Source organism: Rhinatrema bivittatum, chromosome 1 (genome assembly GCF_901001135.1).
Source record: "Rhinatrema bivittatum chromosome 1, aRhiBiv1.1, whole genome shotgun sequence".
Taxonomy (NCBI): Eukaryota; Metazoa; Chordata; class Amphibia; order Gymnophiona; family Rhinatrematidae; genus Rhinatrema; species Rhinatrema bivittatum.
The window spans coordinates 312,387,111-312,404,327 of NC_042615.1; the positions used below are offsets into that span (position 1 = coordinate 312,387,111).

The window sequence follows — 17,217 nt, forward strand, 5'->3', positions numbered from 1 at the left end:
TTTCTGTGGTTCCATCACAATGTTACTAGTAGGAGGAATCGCAGAAAGCAGGATCGTGTCTTTTTTTTAAAGTGAGCCCTTGATGTGTGGCACACATTAACACCAGCCCTCGGGCAGGCATTAAATTTGCCTCGTTAAAATGGGGGCCTTGGCCAAGCAGCAGTTTTTGGCATTGCGGTGTAATACCTAATAGCCTCATCTACGTGGAATTTGCATGCAATGAGCGCTATTAGCTTGACTGGAGGCGCATCTCTAGCCCCCAATGGAATATGGGGATTAGCATGTACAATCGCACGTTAAAGCAGTGCGCTAGACCTAGCACAAGGTATTGCATCGGCCTGAGAATGTTTTACATCCACAATAATGATGGTGCACAAGTTGGGTAACTTCCAGCTCAATTAGACCAGGCTCCATCACCACATGCCTTCTTTCACAACTATCCAGGAATTTTTTCCCCTAGTTTACATCCCACCCCCCGATTCACTTAACCCACTTACTGCAGCAACAGTCCTTGGAAGGTGGTCATGGTACTTACTGATCCATGCAATTATGGGCCCTCAACCTAGCCGCTACATTAGAGGTGGCCAACTCCAGTCCTTGAGAACCACAAAACAAGCCTGGTTTTCAGGATATCCACAATGAATATGCATGAGAGAGATTTGCATGCCCCCCCACTGTTGTATGCAAATCTATATCATGCATATTCATTGTGGATATCTTGAAAACCAGGCCTGTTTGTGGCTCTCAAAGACCAGAGCTGGCCACTCCTGCACTAGATTTCACCACTGCAGAATGGCTGGGCCTCCCTCTCCCCAGGACCCTGTGAATGCTATTTCTGAAGCATCCCCATTCCCCCCCCCGTTTCACCTGGGGAATAGAAGTCGTGAAACAAGAATCTAACCCAGGTCCTCCAGTAGCTCCTCCATGAACCACTAGTCCAGCCCATAGTTTACATAAGTCTTATGGTATATGAAGTTTCTCATGCAGCAGTTCCCCCACAAAAGCATGCAGACATTCTGTGGAAGATTTTTTTTTTTTGCATGCCTCAACAGCTGTTAGTGGCTAGTCTGAAAATACAAAGTTTAGTTTTCTTTCTGCCACAGATGCCAGAGAAATAACATCTGCTGTTGGAATAAACCGTAATTAAGTATCACCTTAAACCATTTCATTACTCAATGTAAAAAAAAAAAAAGTTGGAAGTTTCTCAACACAATTCATAGTCAATCATCAATAGATGTTGGAGCAAGGCCAGCTGGCCAATAAAGAAAGAAAAATCAAATAATCATTATAGACAAAGCCATGAATACAGTGGGGCAACATTCAATGCAGATGTGAATAATGTGTGGGTTGAGGTACTGCTGTTGCTCATTTAAAAGGTATAGCACATAAAACGTGGGCACCATTGCTTATATTCTACATATCTTGTGTTGGTCCGCAAAAATATATTGGAATTCTCAAAGCCCACAGGACCAAGACAAGCTATTAGAACTCTGCACCATTATCCAAAAACAGTTAACTATTACCCGGTATCACCTCAAATTTGAGCAAACACCTTCACGGCGTCTAGACAGGGAATTTAGCCACCCCAATCGTTTTGAAAAGTTGGCTACGTTCGTTGTCACGCAAGGGAATAAGTAGCGACCTTTTTCGTGCAACTTTTCCAGAATAGAGCTAGCAAAGTAGTGCTCTGTGCAAGAAGCGGAGCTCGACGCCAACAAGGAAGCCGCTAAGCAGGTACTGATGGGAGTCCCAGAGCCCCTCCCAGGGATACCGCAGGAACCCCAGCTGTGCCGGGCCGGCGCAGCCGGAGAAGCGGCAGCTGCTGCAGCAGCCCGGGCGAGGGGCGAGGGTCGGGGCGTCCCGCCCACAAGCAACTTCCAGCTCCCGCACGCCCTCGGCTAAGACAGCCGGGGAGAGGAGGAGTGATGGGGGCGCCGGCGGGCCTGAAGGAACAGAAGCACGTACAACAGCAGCAGTAGCAGGACGCCACCAACACTGCCCTGGAAAGAGTGGAGGCAGCGACCGCAGCCCCCCTCGCCTGCCTGCAAGCTGTTGCCAGAAACATTCCTCGGCACGGAGTGACGAAGGAAGCAGCGGACTCGCACTTACCCATAGCTGCGGGGACGGACCTTCACAGACAGCGGCGCCCAGAGTCGCTTGTGGAAGCGAGAGGGAGGAGGGGGGGGGGAGGTGGAACAAGGCAGGCAGGCAGGGCGCGCACGCGCGCAGCTCGGGTCTGCTTTTACTCCCCTGTGCGCGCGGCTCGCGCTCACGCCTTCTCGCCACTCCTCCGACAGTCTCGGGGGGGCCTTTGGGGGATGCTGGCGCTGCTCGCGCAATCTGGAGGGCGAAGGAGTGGAAAAAGGTGGAGAGGCAGGGGGGTAGTTGACTGTACAGGCGGTGAGTCCTGCCGGCAGTCGCGCGAGAGCGGGCGGGGCTGTACGCGTGCCGCGCCTCAGGAAGCCGACGACGAGAGAAAGCGAGAGGAGGACCTGCGGCATGTGAAAGGGAGATGCCATGGGCACCACTTGCCATTCCCATTCGCGGCGGTTGTGTGGAATAAATTTACTCCCCCGCCCCATATTGGTGCATATAGACATAAGCACAGTGCAGGGAAGCAGCTTGAGAGCTGCAGGGTGCCCCGAAAGGAGCCTAGGGGTTTTTTTTGGGGTGGGGGGATTTGGTGCCTCCGCCAGGGGGTAACAGAAAAAAACAGTGACATTCAAAAAGGGGCCGAGGTCGCTACACCCCTTAACCAAGCTTAAAATAGTGTTGAAGCTCACTGTAGCTGTAGCTCATCTGGATATGGAGCACTTCGAGAGACTTCCTGTCTAACACCACCTTCACCAGGTCAACTGAACAGGTGGATCCAGTCCTAGTTTATACCTCCTTATACGTAAAGATTTGTAGTTCTGATTTTGTCATTTGTGTCATTAAGAAAATCACAGAATAATGTCTATAGATAGATTGGATACTTTATAAGAAAAGGTTGAATTTGGCGAAGTTTGAAAGTTGTGCACACTAGTGCTAGTTACCAAGGCCTCAATCCTGGCTACTGGCCATGCGCATGCCATTCATAGACATTCATAATTCAATCTTTTTTTTTTTTAATAAATGATCTAAAGTGGAGAAAATGCCTCAATTAATACTTGGCCTAGAAATGGTTGGGCTGGCTCTCAAGTACCTTTAGGAAATTTGAATATTAGTGAGGGAGTTTTAATCTCAAGTTTATCATGGAGGAGTTTGATCTAGAGCCTCTACCAGTATCATGGTGGGATTTTGTTATTGTGGCACAAATACACAATAAAAAACTGCACCTTGGTACAAGGCCTGACTGAGTGATTGTGGCCTGCCTTAGCTGGGGCTGCCATTGTTTAAAGGGCCTGGGCCCAAATTACCCCCCCCACCTAAAATTAGCCAAAAATCACCCCATGGCTTTTTGAAGACCCCTGCCACCCCCCCCCCCCATCTTCTGAGGTGGGTCTGGTCCCCCCAGAAAGTAAAAAAAAAAAAATTAGGTATATGATGTGATGACAGCCTGCTCCTTTCCCCATCCTCTCCCCTTAATTCAAAAAAGTGCCCTCTTAGACTTACAACCCTCTCCCATGAGCACCATCCCATCCCTCTCAATCCTGTCCCCAACCAAAAAAAAGGACCTGATGCAACCCTCCCCCCAAGATGGCGCTGGCACCACATCACTCGACACCTGTCATTGAGCACCCCATAGCGCACAACTCACTGGCACATAAACAACTTTGTACCAAGCGAGATATGATGCATCAACACTCTTCTACGACGCATGCATCATCAAAGGATAAGAGGAAGCATAGGTCTCCTCCTGCTCATAAAAAAGCCCATGAATCCTGAGATCATAGGAATTTTCACACCAAAAAGAGGAGACAAGCACCACCGCATTCTCCCAGGGTGGACCCCATTCTGGATATTTTATCTCAGTCGCTGTGGGTGTCGCCCCCAATTCCAGTAATGATTAGTTCACGATCTTCATCCTCCCAATTAGGCCATACGGTTTGGCCTGTCTGACCGGTCCCTTCGGCAACAGTTTATTCTGCAGGAGGAACTCGAGCCGAGACGTAAGTTGATTCCATGGGAGAGAGGGGCCTGGATCATAAGCAATGACCCTGCAGATCTTCTGTCTGCAGCAGTTAGTCCAGGGAGTACTGGTTGCCCAAATGTGGAGGGAAGAGATCAGGCGCTGGTCGCAGGACCACAGTTGGCCAACTCTCAACAAGCCATACATCAAATTTTGACAATTGTACAAAACCTTTTTTCATCTTGGTAACCAACCATACCACCTCCAAACCTTCCAGGCCCAAGTGGTGACGGACTTCCCAAATGCGTACCATCACCACCACAATTGTGGGCTTCTATCTCTCCAGATAAACGGCCCCAGCTTTCACTGTCAGTTGCCCAAGATTCTCCACCAGATGTGTCTCCGTCTAGCTTGACGGGCATTCCCTTCGACCCTCCGGAGGAGCCCTCTGATCACTCTTCTCCCCCAGAAGACCTAACAATTGCTAAGTTCGTAGAGAAACTGGGAGGAGTACTGGGAGTAGATGTAAAGAAACTGCCTGATCCCAGAGAAGAAATCTTTGGAATATTGAAAATCCTAGTGGTGCCAGCGGAACCTTCAGTTGTACCCTCCCATAAAATTCTGGATGCAATGCTTTTAAAGATGTGGGAGTTGCTGCACTCCATCCTTCCAGTCTCCAGGAAATTGGACCTCAAGTTTAGATTGCAGAAGTGTTATGCTCAGGCTTGTGAACCCTTGGGGCGATGGGAGGATGGTGTACCTTAGGAGGAAGATCCGTAGGTTCTCCCGTTGGGTGGCGAGGCAGAACAGAAGATGCAACCAGCTGACCCTCAGCACTGGAGACTGAGGCGATTGTGGAAGCAGATGAAGAGTCGTGATGTCCAGGAGATGAGCGGAGTCTTCACCACTGGAAGTCTGCGGTCCCCCCAGGAAGAGCCCGTAGGGACCTGGACTGCTGGGACTTAGGTCGACCTTTGAGAGGTCAAGGAGTCGAGAGTTCGGTGCAAGGGCTAGCTGGAGCTTCACCCTTGGAAGGCCGCGGTTCCCCCGGGAGGAGCCCATAGGGACCTGGGCCACTTACCAGTCCGAGGTCGTATACCAAGGAATCGCCACTTGCCAGTCCGAAGTCACACACCAGGAATCACCACTAGCCGATACGAAGTCAGGAACCAGGAACACCAAGACAAGACAGGAACAAGGATCCGAAGTACAAGAACTCACCGAAGCAAGCAGACCTGACTACGTGGGACGTTGCCAAGTCGAGGAATGAGCAGACGAAGTCTCCTTAAATACTTCCTCTGCTCTAGCTCATTGGAATCAGCTGCAGGTAATTAAAGGGACGAGGGTCCCTTTAAATCTCAGAAGGGGGCACGGCCTCGCACCTAAGATGGAGGCGGCCATCTTGGATCGGGCTGCGGAGGAGAGCTGCCTGATGCCGCGCGGGAGGAGCAGGGACGGCTCCTGACCCGGCGGTCAACTCTGAGGCCTGCGCAGGGACAACGGGGACCGACAGCAGGCGTCTCTCCTGATGCTGCCTCGGCGGGTTGCCGTTGCGGTGAGGTAGGGAGCGCGGCTGTGAGCACCTGCGGCCGCGGAACACAACAAGAGGTCCGTGCCCTATCGGAGTGGTCCAACTTCCACATGCTTTTTTAGTAGTCGAATCTGCTATGAAGCGTGCTAGAAAATCGAAGTTACATGCATCTACGCCTCCTTACAAAGAGTACAGGCTTTGGATGAAATGGGCAAGAAAACCTTCCATAGTGCAATGCTAACCTCCAGGATGCAGCAGCACCAATTTTATATGGTACAGTATCTATATGAGTGCTTGCAGTCACTAAGACCATTCCTCCGCTCTGAAATGGGTCAGCCGACCAACCTGCAACCCTTCTGTGACATGAAAGAGGGAATGAGACACCTGCTGAGAGCTGTATATGAATCTGAGACCTCCTCCCGCATGTCTGCCACGGCAATTGCAATGCGTTGGCTGGCTTGGCTCCGTTCCAGTTCTATCAGAGAAGTTGTTCATGATAAGCTGGCAAATCTCCTTTGTTCTGGAGAAAATCTCTTTTGTGTTCAATTAAGGGAGATAGTGTCCCAAATCAAAGAGCAAACTGTTGCGGTACAGTCGTTGTCTTCCATAATCAGACTCCCAGTCAACAGGAGATTCTACCAGCCATATAGGAAATCTTTATATTATCAAAGGAGACCATTCAAACAATTTCAGTTCTTTCAGCCGCAATCCTGTCAACAGTTGCCACAATCTCATATGCAGCCTGAACAATCTCAGCAGAGGCCAAGCCAAAGAGAACTGAAACAGAAGCCACCCCAGAGAACAACTCAAAACCTCCCTCAGTCTTTTTGAGATCAGCACAGCCATAACCTCTTTTCCCAGTGGGAGCCTGAATTCTTCATTTTGCTTCAGAATGTGCTCTGATCATGACGGATTGCTGGGTTCTCAACATAGTGCAGGGAGGTTATCAACTAGATTTTGCAACTCCTCCATCCCTTCCTCGTCTTGTCAGAGGGTCGAGAGATGTTTCCCAATTGCCTCTCCTTCAGCAGGAAATTCAAATTCTACTTGAGCAGAGAGCCATCTGGCCAATTCCAAAACACCAGATCAATACGGGCTACTACTCCCTGTATGTCCTGACACCAAAACGTTCCAGAGGACTTTGTCCCATCTTGGATCTCTGTTCCCTGAACAAGCACATTTGGAGAGTATTATTAAGCTGAAAAATGGCAGTGACGTGAATAGGAAGGTTAGACAAGACATGTCCAGGGAGGAGGTATTCATGACTAATTCATCTTGCTATCTACGGAAAACACTGTTTACGATAAGCAAACTTGCCTTTTCAGAATATTACTAACATTTTATTTGCATTTTTGTTTGCTGCCTCCACACACTGAGCTGATAATTTCAGTATATTCTCCACAAAAAACTCTCAGGTCCCTTTTCTCAATGGTGACTCTTAATGCTGAACCCAGCGTTGTGTACCTGTAGTTGGGATTATATTTTCCTATGTGCATTAATTTGAACTTTTCCATATTAAGTTTCATCTGTCATTTAGAAGCCCAGTCTTCTAGCTTCACAAGGTCCATCTACAGTTCTTCACAATTGCTATTTTAAGAAATTTGAATAATTCTGAAAAATTGATCACCTCATTTGTTCCCATTTCTAGATCATTTATAAATGTTAAATAGCAGCAGGGTTTAATTTTGTAGACAAATAGGAAGTGGAGTTGTTGGGGGACAGTGTAAAATGGGCAGGGCCAGGTGTGACCCTGTGGAAAGGGGGGGGGGGGTTCTCTCTCTCTCTCTACACTGTTAGCATGCTCAATGAGTATTGGTAGGCAAAGAATGGCTGGGGGTTGGGGATGTAGGATTACTGGGGTAAGGAGGAGAAGACAGAGAGAGAGAGTGTTTTTCCTCTGCCCTGGTGATCCTGATTCCCCCCCCCCCCCAATTCCTCAGTGGTCCTAAAACCTCTAAATCTTAACCCCCATTCTTGGTGACCATGGAGCTACTCCTCTCCCTGGAAAATCACCTTCCAGCAACTCTTCTCCTCAGCCAGTAAAGTACAGGCCTTCTCTTCAAGTCAGAACCAACTGGCTCACCTCTGCCTTGAAGGACAGGAGGAGACTAGTATACACTGTCCACTGATCTAAGTATGGGTATGGGACCTGCTCTTTGCCTTCTTAGGACAAGGAAGGGAACAATGCCATATGTTCTCACTGTCTTCCCTCTCCCAACCCCCACCACACCTATTCTCTCCCCCCCCCTTATACTTTCTCTACACCCTTTGATCACTTTGCACACTGACTGCCCCCTATTCTGATCATCTCATTCACATCTCATAGTCCCCTGACTCACACCCACAGCATCTTTGATCCCCTGACTCACTTTTCTTCCCCACCCATGCAACCCACAGCCTCTCCAATTTCTTAACTCACTCTTTTGCCATCCCATATCCCATCATTCACTCTCCTTCTCCTCCCTCTGATTCAGTCACTCTCTATCCCCCTAATTCACTCTTTTGGCTCTTTTGCCCTCACTAGTGTGGTAACTGGGGCCTGGGAAGACAGCATGATAAGAAGGAAGCCAAATCATCCAGGAGTGGCAGAAGCAGTGGGACTGATATTCACCCTGTGCCTTTTTTTTTTTTTACATTGACCTCTTAATTATGCTGAGAAATTGGTCAAAAATCAAAACCAAGTGTCTTAAGTTAAGGAGCATCAGCACTCTATTCTCCTCTGCTTCATCAAAGGGCTTGGGATGGGGGTGCATAAATAACCCATGCAACTACTGGCACTAGTCTGTTTCTGTAGGGTAGCCACAATTGACTTTAAGCCTTTGGTAATGCACACAAAGGGGCTGATGCAGTAAAACACGCGCTCAAAATGGACGCTGGTGTTGAGCACCCATTGTTTTAATACATTCGCAGTCTCATCCCCTGGGCACTCAATGCAATATTTAAATGAGGCAGCATTAAAAAGGGTGCACTAAGGGAGAATTATGCATCCATAGTGCTTAACAGTTTATTGCGTCGGGTGCCCAATTGCAATGGGTGCTCAGTACGAGTGTTCGTTTTGAACCTGCTTCTTTTTTTGTTATTTTGCTGAGGTTGTTGAAGTGTATTATATTAGGTGCTCCTTGCTACAGTTGTCTAAATTGTGTGGCCATAAAGAAAAGTGGGTTTCTTCAGATCAAGTCAAAATATATGCATTTATTTTTCTCCACTGTAAGCAGTAAATTAAAGTGTCACAACATAATGAGGAGAAAGACTCGCTTATTGTAACACATGAGCCCTTGACTGCGAGTTGACTTTACTCCACCTCCAGTGTGCTGGAGTTAAATTCCCCATGTTAAAAAGTGTGCATTAGGTTCCCAGCACTTTCCTGCATCAGGGGGTAATAGCTAATGTCCTCATTTACATGGAATTTACATGTGATGGGTGCTATCGGTTACACATTTGTTAGGGCATGCATTTTGGGTTCTCTAATCTTATTTCATCAGGTGCTAGTCTAGTGCATCAACCCGTGTGCTAGGTTGGGAGTATTTTATTACATTGGCACCAAAAAGAGAGTGAATAAGCAGGGGCCTGTCGTTTTTGAAGATCCGACTCTGTTTTGTCTTGCGGTATGGCCCTTGTTTTGTCTAACGGTATGGCCCTTGAAGCGCGGATATGTTTTTGCTGTAATAACCATCTTGCTATCAGCTCGAAAGTTCTCCACTTTCTTAGCCTATGTGCGGGTTTGGCAAGTGTTTGAGACCTGGTGTGAGGATCGAGGTGTTCTTCCTCGATCAGTTAAGATCCTACTTATTTTGGAATTTTTGAGGATGGGTTAAATAAAGGGTTGGCCCTTAATTCTTTGAAAGTACAGGTTGCGGCACTTGCCTGTTTCTGGGGCCAGGTGAATGATGAATCCTTATCTCATCCTGATGTAGCCCATTTCTTGAAAGGAGTGAAACATCTTCGTCCTCCCTTGCGGTTCCCAGTTCCCTTGTGGAATCTTATCCTGGTGTTGGATTTCTTGGCGGGCCTTACGTTTCGACCTCTGCATTGCCTTTTTTTTTGTGGTTATTGACCTTGAAAACAGTGTTTCTGGTGGCGATATGTTCTGCGCATCGAATTTCTGAGCTGCAGGCCTTGCAGGACTTCGGGTGACTCTAGGAGCGATACTGCTGCGTACAGTTCCCTATTTTTTGCCTAAAGTGGTCTCGGATTTTCACTTAAATCAGTCCATTTCCTTGCTGTCCTTGGAAAAGGAAAGAGATGTGTAAGAGTATCACTTATCAAGAGACATGTCGTGCGGTACCTGGAGGTTTCTAAATCTTTCCAAAAGACAGATTCTGTTTGTCCTTTATGGTGGAGGAAAGCAGGGCGAACCAGCTTCACGGGCTGCAGTAGCTCGCTGGATTAAGGAGGTAGTCACAGCTGCATATATGGATGCTGAAAAGCCATTGCATACTCTGGTTAGGGCTCATTCCACTAGGGCTTAGGCAGTGTCATGGGGCGGAGGTTAGATTGTTGTCTCCTGTCGACATTTGCTGAGCTGCAATGTGGTCCTCCTTAAAGACTTTTTCCAGGTATTATCGTTTGGATATGCAAGCCCAGGAAGATGCAGCCTTTGCACGTGCGGTTTTGACTGGACCGTGGGCAGCCTCCCACCCTATTCGGGAATAGCTTGGGTACATCCCACTGGTCCTGAGTCCATCTGTCTGTATGCTAGGAAATGAGAAATTACTACTTACCTGATAACTTTGTTTTCCTTAGTATAGACAGATGGACTCTGCTTCCCGCCCTTGGCTGCCGAATGATTGTGTTAATGGTCCTCCTGTGGGGCTACATGTTCTAGGTAAGTGTTTTTCTAGTCCTTAGATTGGGGTACATACATGCATTGTCTGAAATCAGTGTTTCCTGTTGGTTGAGTACAGTAATGATTGACTGTTTTTAATCAAGTTTTTTGTTAGTCTGTCCCATAGTTGCTTTTGAAGAGAATACTGGCAGGCTGATGTCACTGTAGGACTATATAAACTGTGATGTCAGTTTGCTCCTACTCCATCTGCTGGCAGAGGTGTATAACCCACTGGTCCTGAGTCTTATTTGTCTACACTAAGGAAAACGAAGTTATCAGGTAAGTAGTAATTTCTCCTTATAAGCCCCAATATGCCTAACATGCTGAGAGTTATAACTCTTCTTCAGGGGTGTTGGGTCTAAACTAGAATATCTGAATACTCATATGAATAAGAAAAACACATTGGAGGTATTTTACAGTCTCACAGTCCTCCTTATCATATGGCTGAGACAAAGGGTATCTTAGATTCAGAAAACCTTTGAAGACCTTTCTGTTTTGCAAGGCCTTTCCTGTTTGAGTTCCTTATCTATTTTGTAAATTTTTATCCTGTTGAGTATCATTTGATGTGTATTTTACAGTGTATTGTTGATTAGTTTATATTTCAAGTTTTTTGTTTTAATCAGTGTTTTTATGAATATTGTTTTATTGTTTTGCTCATTTTAATTTTATTGTAAATGGCTTTGTTTCTTATTAATTGCATCAAATGCAATAAACTAACTAAAGGGTCACCCTTAGAACTTGGAGCCTTGGAAGTAATCTCCCCCTCCCCCAAATCAACAAAGAATCCGGGCCCTGAAAATAAAAGACTGTTTAAAAGCCAGCCTGGTGAGGTTCCAGTCCCAGAGTCAAACAAATTCTTTTATGGCCCCAGTGGCTTGCAGTCTGCACCCGGGGATGAAGTTATATACATATAAACACTTTTTGATAAAATTATAAAAAAGTGAGCAGAAGACCTATGATTATAAATTATTGAGCTTATTTTACGCATAGTGTTCCTTGTGATTAATATGGAACAGCTGTTTAGCAAATGCATGTAGCTTGTAACTATGATGGTCTCTTTTCTGGTGGTGTGCAGTATTAATTAACTTATCCTTGGTTTTTTTTTTCTATGGGTTTTACAAAGGTTATTTTTGGTTTTTGGTGGTGACTTAATGTAAGTCAGCAAACCACAACAGCGTGTTCTTTGTTTTATTTAAAAAAAAGAAGTGACTGTCTGCTATGTATGTGCCCACTTTATCTGAGTATATTCAGCAGCCACCTGCCCTGACTTTTCAAAAATTAAAATGGTGCCAGCCAACCTGAGCTGCACAAAATATAGCCTGCTATGCATGAAAGTGTCAGCATGTACGCTAAACTTGTCTGAAAAAATCTTATGTACATTTATGAAAGGAAGGAACATCAGATGCAAATGAGGCTTGGGAATGGAAGTGATGTCTTACTGTGGATTGGTAATTAGTTAAAAAATAGGAAACAGAGAAGGACTAAATGGTCAGTTTTTCCAATGGAAAGAGGTATATAGTGAAGGGCCTTAGGGATCTGTACTGGGATAGTGTTTAACTTATTCATTAATAATCTGGAAAAGAGAACGAATGAAGTGGTCATGTGTGCAGATGTTAAAATATTCAAAGCAGATACATAAAAATATTAAAAAATGCTATACTGTGTCAGACCAGCAAGCCCAATTTCCTGTTTCCAACAGTGGCCGATGGAGATCAGAAGGCAGGATCTCAAATAATAGATATATCCCATGCTGCTAATGGCCAGGGTTAAGTAGTGGCTTTACCCAAGTCTACCTGGTTAATAATGGTTAATGGATTTTTCCTCCAAGATCTTGTCCAAACCTTTTTTAAAACCCAGCTACGCTAACTTTACCACATCCCCTAAAAATGAATTCCAGAGCTTAATTATGTGTTGAGTGAAAATTTGTTATCCAATTTGTTTTAAATGTGCAACTTAATAACTTCATAGCATGTCCCTTAGTGTTTGTAGTTTTTGAAAGAGAAAACAACTGATTCACATTTAACCATTTCTAGTCCACTCATGATTTTATATACCTCTGTCCTGTCCCCTTAAACTTTCTCTTCTTCAAGCTGAAGAGCCCTAATCTCTTTAGCCTTTCCTCATATAAGAGCCATTCCATTTCCTTTATCATTTTGGTCCCTCTTCTCTGTACCTTTTCCAGTTCAGCTATATCTTTTTTTTTTTCCAGATGTGACCAGAACTGTATACAATACATTAAGTATGGTCTCACCATAGAGCGTATTGGGGGTATTATGACATTCTCTGTTTTATTCTCCAATCCTTTTCTAATGATTTCTAACTTTCCATTTGCTTTGACCACTGCCGCACAATGAGCCGAGGATTTCAAAGAACTATCCATGATGATGCCAAGATCCTTTTCTTGGGAGGTAGCTTGTTATATGGAACCTAATATCATGAAACTACAGTTTTGGATGATCATAGTTAAATACAAGCACATTGTGAGGAACTGCAGAGGGACTTTGCTAGACTGGGAAACTGGGCATCTAAATGGCAGATGAAATTTAATGTGGACAAATGCAAAGTGAACAGGTAAACAATGATCATGCAGTCCCTCTATCTTTAATATGTAGAAACAACACACCTAGAGGACATATATTGAATAATTGTATTCAAACAAACTTTTTATTCGATATATTAATACAAAACAATTTTTTAAACCTCTCCTAATACATCAGGTCATCTATCTAAGCGGTCTCTTAACTCCTAAAATCCATCATACATTCATTACCCTACATCCACACTGTACATCCATACCCAATCATACCCTCATAATCTATATGCAAGCAGTTAGGATGGTGGACGGTATCAGAGACATTATTGTAAAATCATGAAGTAGTGGTACCACACGATATAAAAATTATAATGTGGAGATGAAAGTAGGTAGCATTAATTCACACACTCTAATTAATATTTAATTGTGAGGTAGTTTCACTACCCGCTTTCCAGGAGAATATATGTTTGATAGATTTATTTCATATTTGGAATTGTTGGTTGTTTTATTATGAGGGTATGATTGGGTATGGATGTACAGTGTGGATGTAGGGTAATGAATGTATGATGGATTTTAGGAGTTAAGAGACCGCTTAGATAGGTGACCTGATGTATTAGGAGAGGTTTAAAAAATTGTTTTGTATTAATATATCGAATAAAAAGTTTGTTTGAATACAATTATTCAATATATGTCCTCTAGGTGTGTTGTTTCTACAAATGCAAAGTGAGGCATATAGGGAAAAAGCAAATTAGTTTACCATAAACAATGTTTTCAGTAAATGGAAGAAGAAATTAGCCATGATCTGTGAGCAATGTCATCCAGCAGCACTGAACAGATCTGTCTGTACAAGCTAGTAGAGCTTTGAATTCTACTGAGCATGTGCAGGAGCTGCCTCATAGTCTCTTCAGTCTATGTCAAAATTAGCAGGAGTATAATCTACTCTTCATGGAGAAGGGCATGGCTAATTCATCCTACTATCTATGGGAAACACTGTTTTTCCATCGCTAAGCAGGCTGAATTAGCCATGCTGTCTGGGTGACATCATCTGATGGCACACTAGGCAGAGCCTTCTCTCAAGTTCACAGAACTTTGCTCTTCTACGCATGCATGGAAGTTCCTGTGCGATTGTGTGTTGCGAGGTCTCCTCAGTTTCATTTTTTCTGTGCCTACACACAGATGTGTGGAGAACCTTCTCCCCATTTGTTCTCCTCAGATAAATGTTGTCTCCCAATTCGCAAACCCCCAATAGCACTTTTCAGTGCTAGAATGTCAAAGAAAACTCCAGGATTCAAGTACTGCCAATGCAGCCATATTATGTCTGTCACAGACAGACATAATTATTGCTACATATGGCTGGATCATGACCAGGCTAATTGCCGCGACTCCACAATGTCAGAGGGCCCAAAAGATCACCTGGCTGAGAGAGGAGGAAGGGAGCTTATCTGCTTTGGATAGTTATGCTCCTTCACTGGGTTGTTAAATACAATCCTCCCCCGACCCAAAGACTCATCTGGACCGACATAGTCGAGCTGCATCCATTGGCCCTTTGGAATGGCCTACCAGTGCATCGAAACAAAAGTCAGAGCACTCAAAAGGTCATGAAGCCACTCTAAAGGTAAAGAGTATGGCTTCTGCTGCCCGGGAAACTAGCGCAGACAGACCCCAGTTTGGCGCCTAATCCTGCCTTGAAGAGCAGTGGTCCGATGTGTCCCGCGCAGCCTGTGTCAAAGGATAGCACTGAGACGCAACTCCAATGAAGCAAGCAGTGCATGTCATGCAGATCTGCAACCTTACAAAGCATGTGTTGAAGCAAGGAGGATCCCTTGAAGCACTGAGACAAGGCTATGAAGCACCGAAGCATGCGACAGATGGCGCACCAAGGCGCGATGCATCGAAGCCAAAGCATGCAATGCAGGAACCCAAAAAGAAACTCACGTTGCAGACACCAACGCAGACGCAGCACACCAAGCCGCACAAGGGTTGAAGGGCTCGCTTCAGCAAATGTCCAAAAAGTCTGCCTGCTTTGGACACAGAACCAGATTCACACACATCAAAGAAGATGAGAAATCAAGAAAGACTCTCTACACCAACTGACCTCTTGATTGAAATAGAGCCAGTTCTCGATACCTTTTCTAACCAGGCCTGGTAATCATCAAGTCTGCATTCTACTAGCTCTTCTATCTTATCACAGAGCGGAAACCGGTCTAATCTAATCTCTCTTTAGAATCACTTCGCATAAGCGAAGTATCGCTTCTTCAAGAGGAAATGTACCTGAGAGACAAAATTTGCTGGCCATATCCATTATGTTTTAGTCCAATTCAACCTCCTCCTCCTGCTATTGAATTGGTGGCTGTCTTGCCTCCTAGGAGTAGCAGACACTTATCTGCCACATCTCTTCACCATGACAGGCTGGACAATGTAATACCATTTGGAAGGGGCACCCCCACCATCCCAGAGACCCATTCCAGCCAGTTCATAATCGAGTTCATAATATTGTTGGTATTATTTAATATATCATTTTTGAGCTCAGCGAACCAGGCTTTCATTTCTGCTCTATTTAGGGGCTCGCTGTCATCCATGATCGGCCCCTTGTCATTTACTTCCATATCGAGTGTTTTTGCTTCCGCCGATGCCATGTTCTTGCTGGTGGCTCATTTTCCTTGGCTAATTTTTTATAAGAGAACTTTTTATAGTCCACAGATTTTCGCCTGATCGACATCAGTCGTCTTAGCTGCAGCTGCACGGTGCGATTCTGTAGGGATTTGACTGCTGATGTAAAAGATATGAGGAGATGTTGTCGGCTGTCTGAGGAGGCTCTAGTTCAGGCGGCCATCTACCAAGGTGACGTCACTTCCTCCTGCTGTTTCTTCTTTTTAACAGCACAAGCAACCTGGTTCCATCCTGGTTAAGGTGGAGCTTATCCTTTTGGAAAAGACTTCCCCTTTCCCAAAAGATTGCCCAGTTCCTTAAAACACTAAATTCCTCTTCTCTGCATCATTGTCTCATCCATGAATTGAGACTCTGAGGCTCTGCCTGCCTCTGGGGTCCTGCACATGGAATAGGGAGCTTTTCAGAAGTTCTGGATTTTAATTTTCTACCTAAAAGCCTAAATTTGGTTTCCAGATGTCCTATGTCATTGGTGTTCACATGTACCATAACTGCTGGCTCCTCCCCAATACTGTTTAAAATTCTTTTTATGGGGGATGCATGAGGTCCACCACCATTGCACCAGGCAGACAAGTTATCAAGCGATCCTCATGTCCACCAGCCATCCAGTTATCTACATTCCTAATAATCGAATCACCAACTATGATGGCCAACATAACCCTTCCCTTTCATTCAGTAGCACTGGGAGACTTATCTTCAGTGCAAGAAGATAATGCATCACCTGGAGAGCAGGTCCTTACTATGGGATCACTTCATGCTACACCAGGGTGATGCTATTTGACCAGGTAAACTTCCTTTTCTAAGGCAGCACCAGAGCTGCAAGACAGGAGTTGGGACTTGAACACTATATCCCTGAAGGTCTCCTCTATATTTCTCTCTGTCTACCTCAGCTCCTCCAAGTCTACCACTTTAGCCTCCAGCGAGTGGACTCATTCTTTGAGAGCCAGGAGCTCTTTGCACCGGGTACACACATTCAACCTCTCACCATCTAGTACAGCGATTCTCAACCGGTGTGTCACGACGCACCAGTGTGTCGCCAAGCACCGGTAGGGTGTGTTGCAGCTCCTGGTGTACCCTTGCCCAGTTGTGCTTCCCTTCTCCCCAGGGGCAGATTGGCCTATAAGGGCATCGTTCATCCCCGATGGGCCGATGTAGTTAGTAGTGGAGTAACGCTCCGTGCTGATGCTGGAGGCCAGGCTGGTGGCGGCTGAAGAGCGGAGAGACCCTGCATGCCACCAGCGGAGGCCAGGCCAGCGGTGGCTGAAGAGCGGAGGCCAGGCTTATTGGGCAAAATAATGAGAAGAGGCTCCATGTGAGAGAGGAAACTTGCTTGTGTGTGTACGTGTGCAAGTGACAGCTTTGTGTGTGTTTGAGAGCCAGAGACTGGTCAGGAGGATGACTGGTGTGTGTGTGAGTGACTGGTTGTGGTCCCTAAGGAAGAGGACCGTGAGGACAGAGCTTCAGCAGCCACTGCTGCTTCTGCTGTGTGCTATTGGCCTGCAAGGGAAAGGAGTAGGAGAGTTACCGGAGAGGGTAAGTAAAGGTGGCTTTTCAATTTTATTTTTCTTAATTGACTGCCATTTTAATTATTGGGTATTATGTGATGTCTG

The 17,217-nt window shown here is 45.5% G+C and overlaps 2 protein-coding genes across 6 annotated transcripts in view; one reads left to right on the forward strand and one right to left on the reverse strand.

The window, feature by feature from the left end:
- RAP1GDS1 (Rap1 GTPase-GDP dissociation stimulator 1) overlaps positions 1-2,814 on the reverse strand; it is a 225,233-nt gene extending 222,419 nt beyond the window's left edge. For 3 of the 5 annotated variants that reach the window (XM_029597461.1, XM_029597466.1, XM_029597446.1), the window contains exon 1: positions 1,966-2,087. In XM_029597461.1, the coding sequence (XP_029453321.1) occupies positions 1,966-2,065 (100 nt within the window). In that variant the 5' untranslated portion in view covers positions 2,066-2,087. Of the gene's footprint in view, positions 1-1,965; positions 2,088-2,109; positions 2,419-2,783 lie in introns of those variants that run through there. The other 2 variants (XM_029597452.1, XM_029597458.1) reach the window with 2 other exon arrangements.
- STPG2 (sperm tail PG-rich repeat containing 2) overlaps positions 2,506-17,217 on the forward strand; it is a 1,290,079-nt gene continuing 1,275,367 nt past the window's right edge. The window contains exon 1 of the mRNA XM_029597484.1: positions 2,506-2,863. The gene's annotated coding sequence lies outside the window, so the exon portion shown is untranslated. The remainder of the gene's footprint in view (positions 2,864-17,217) is intronic.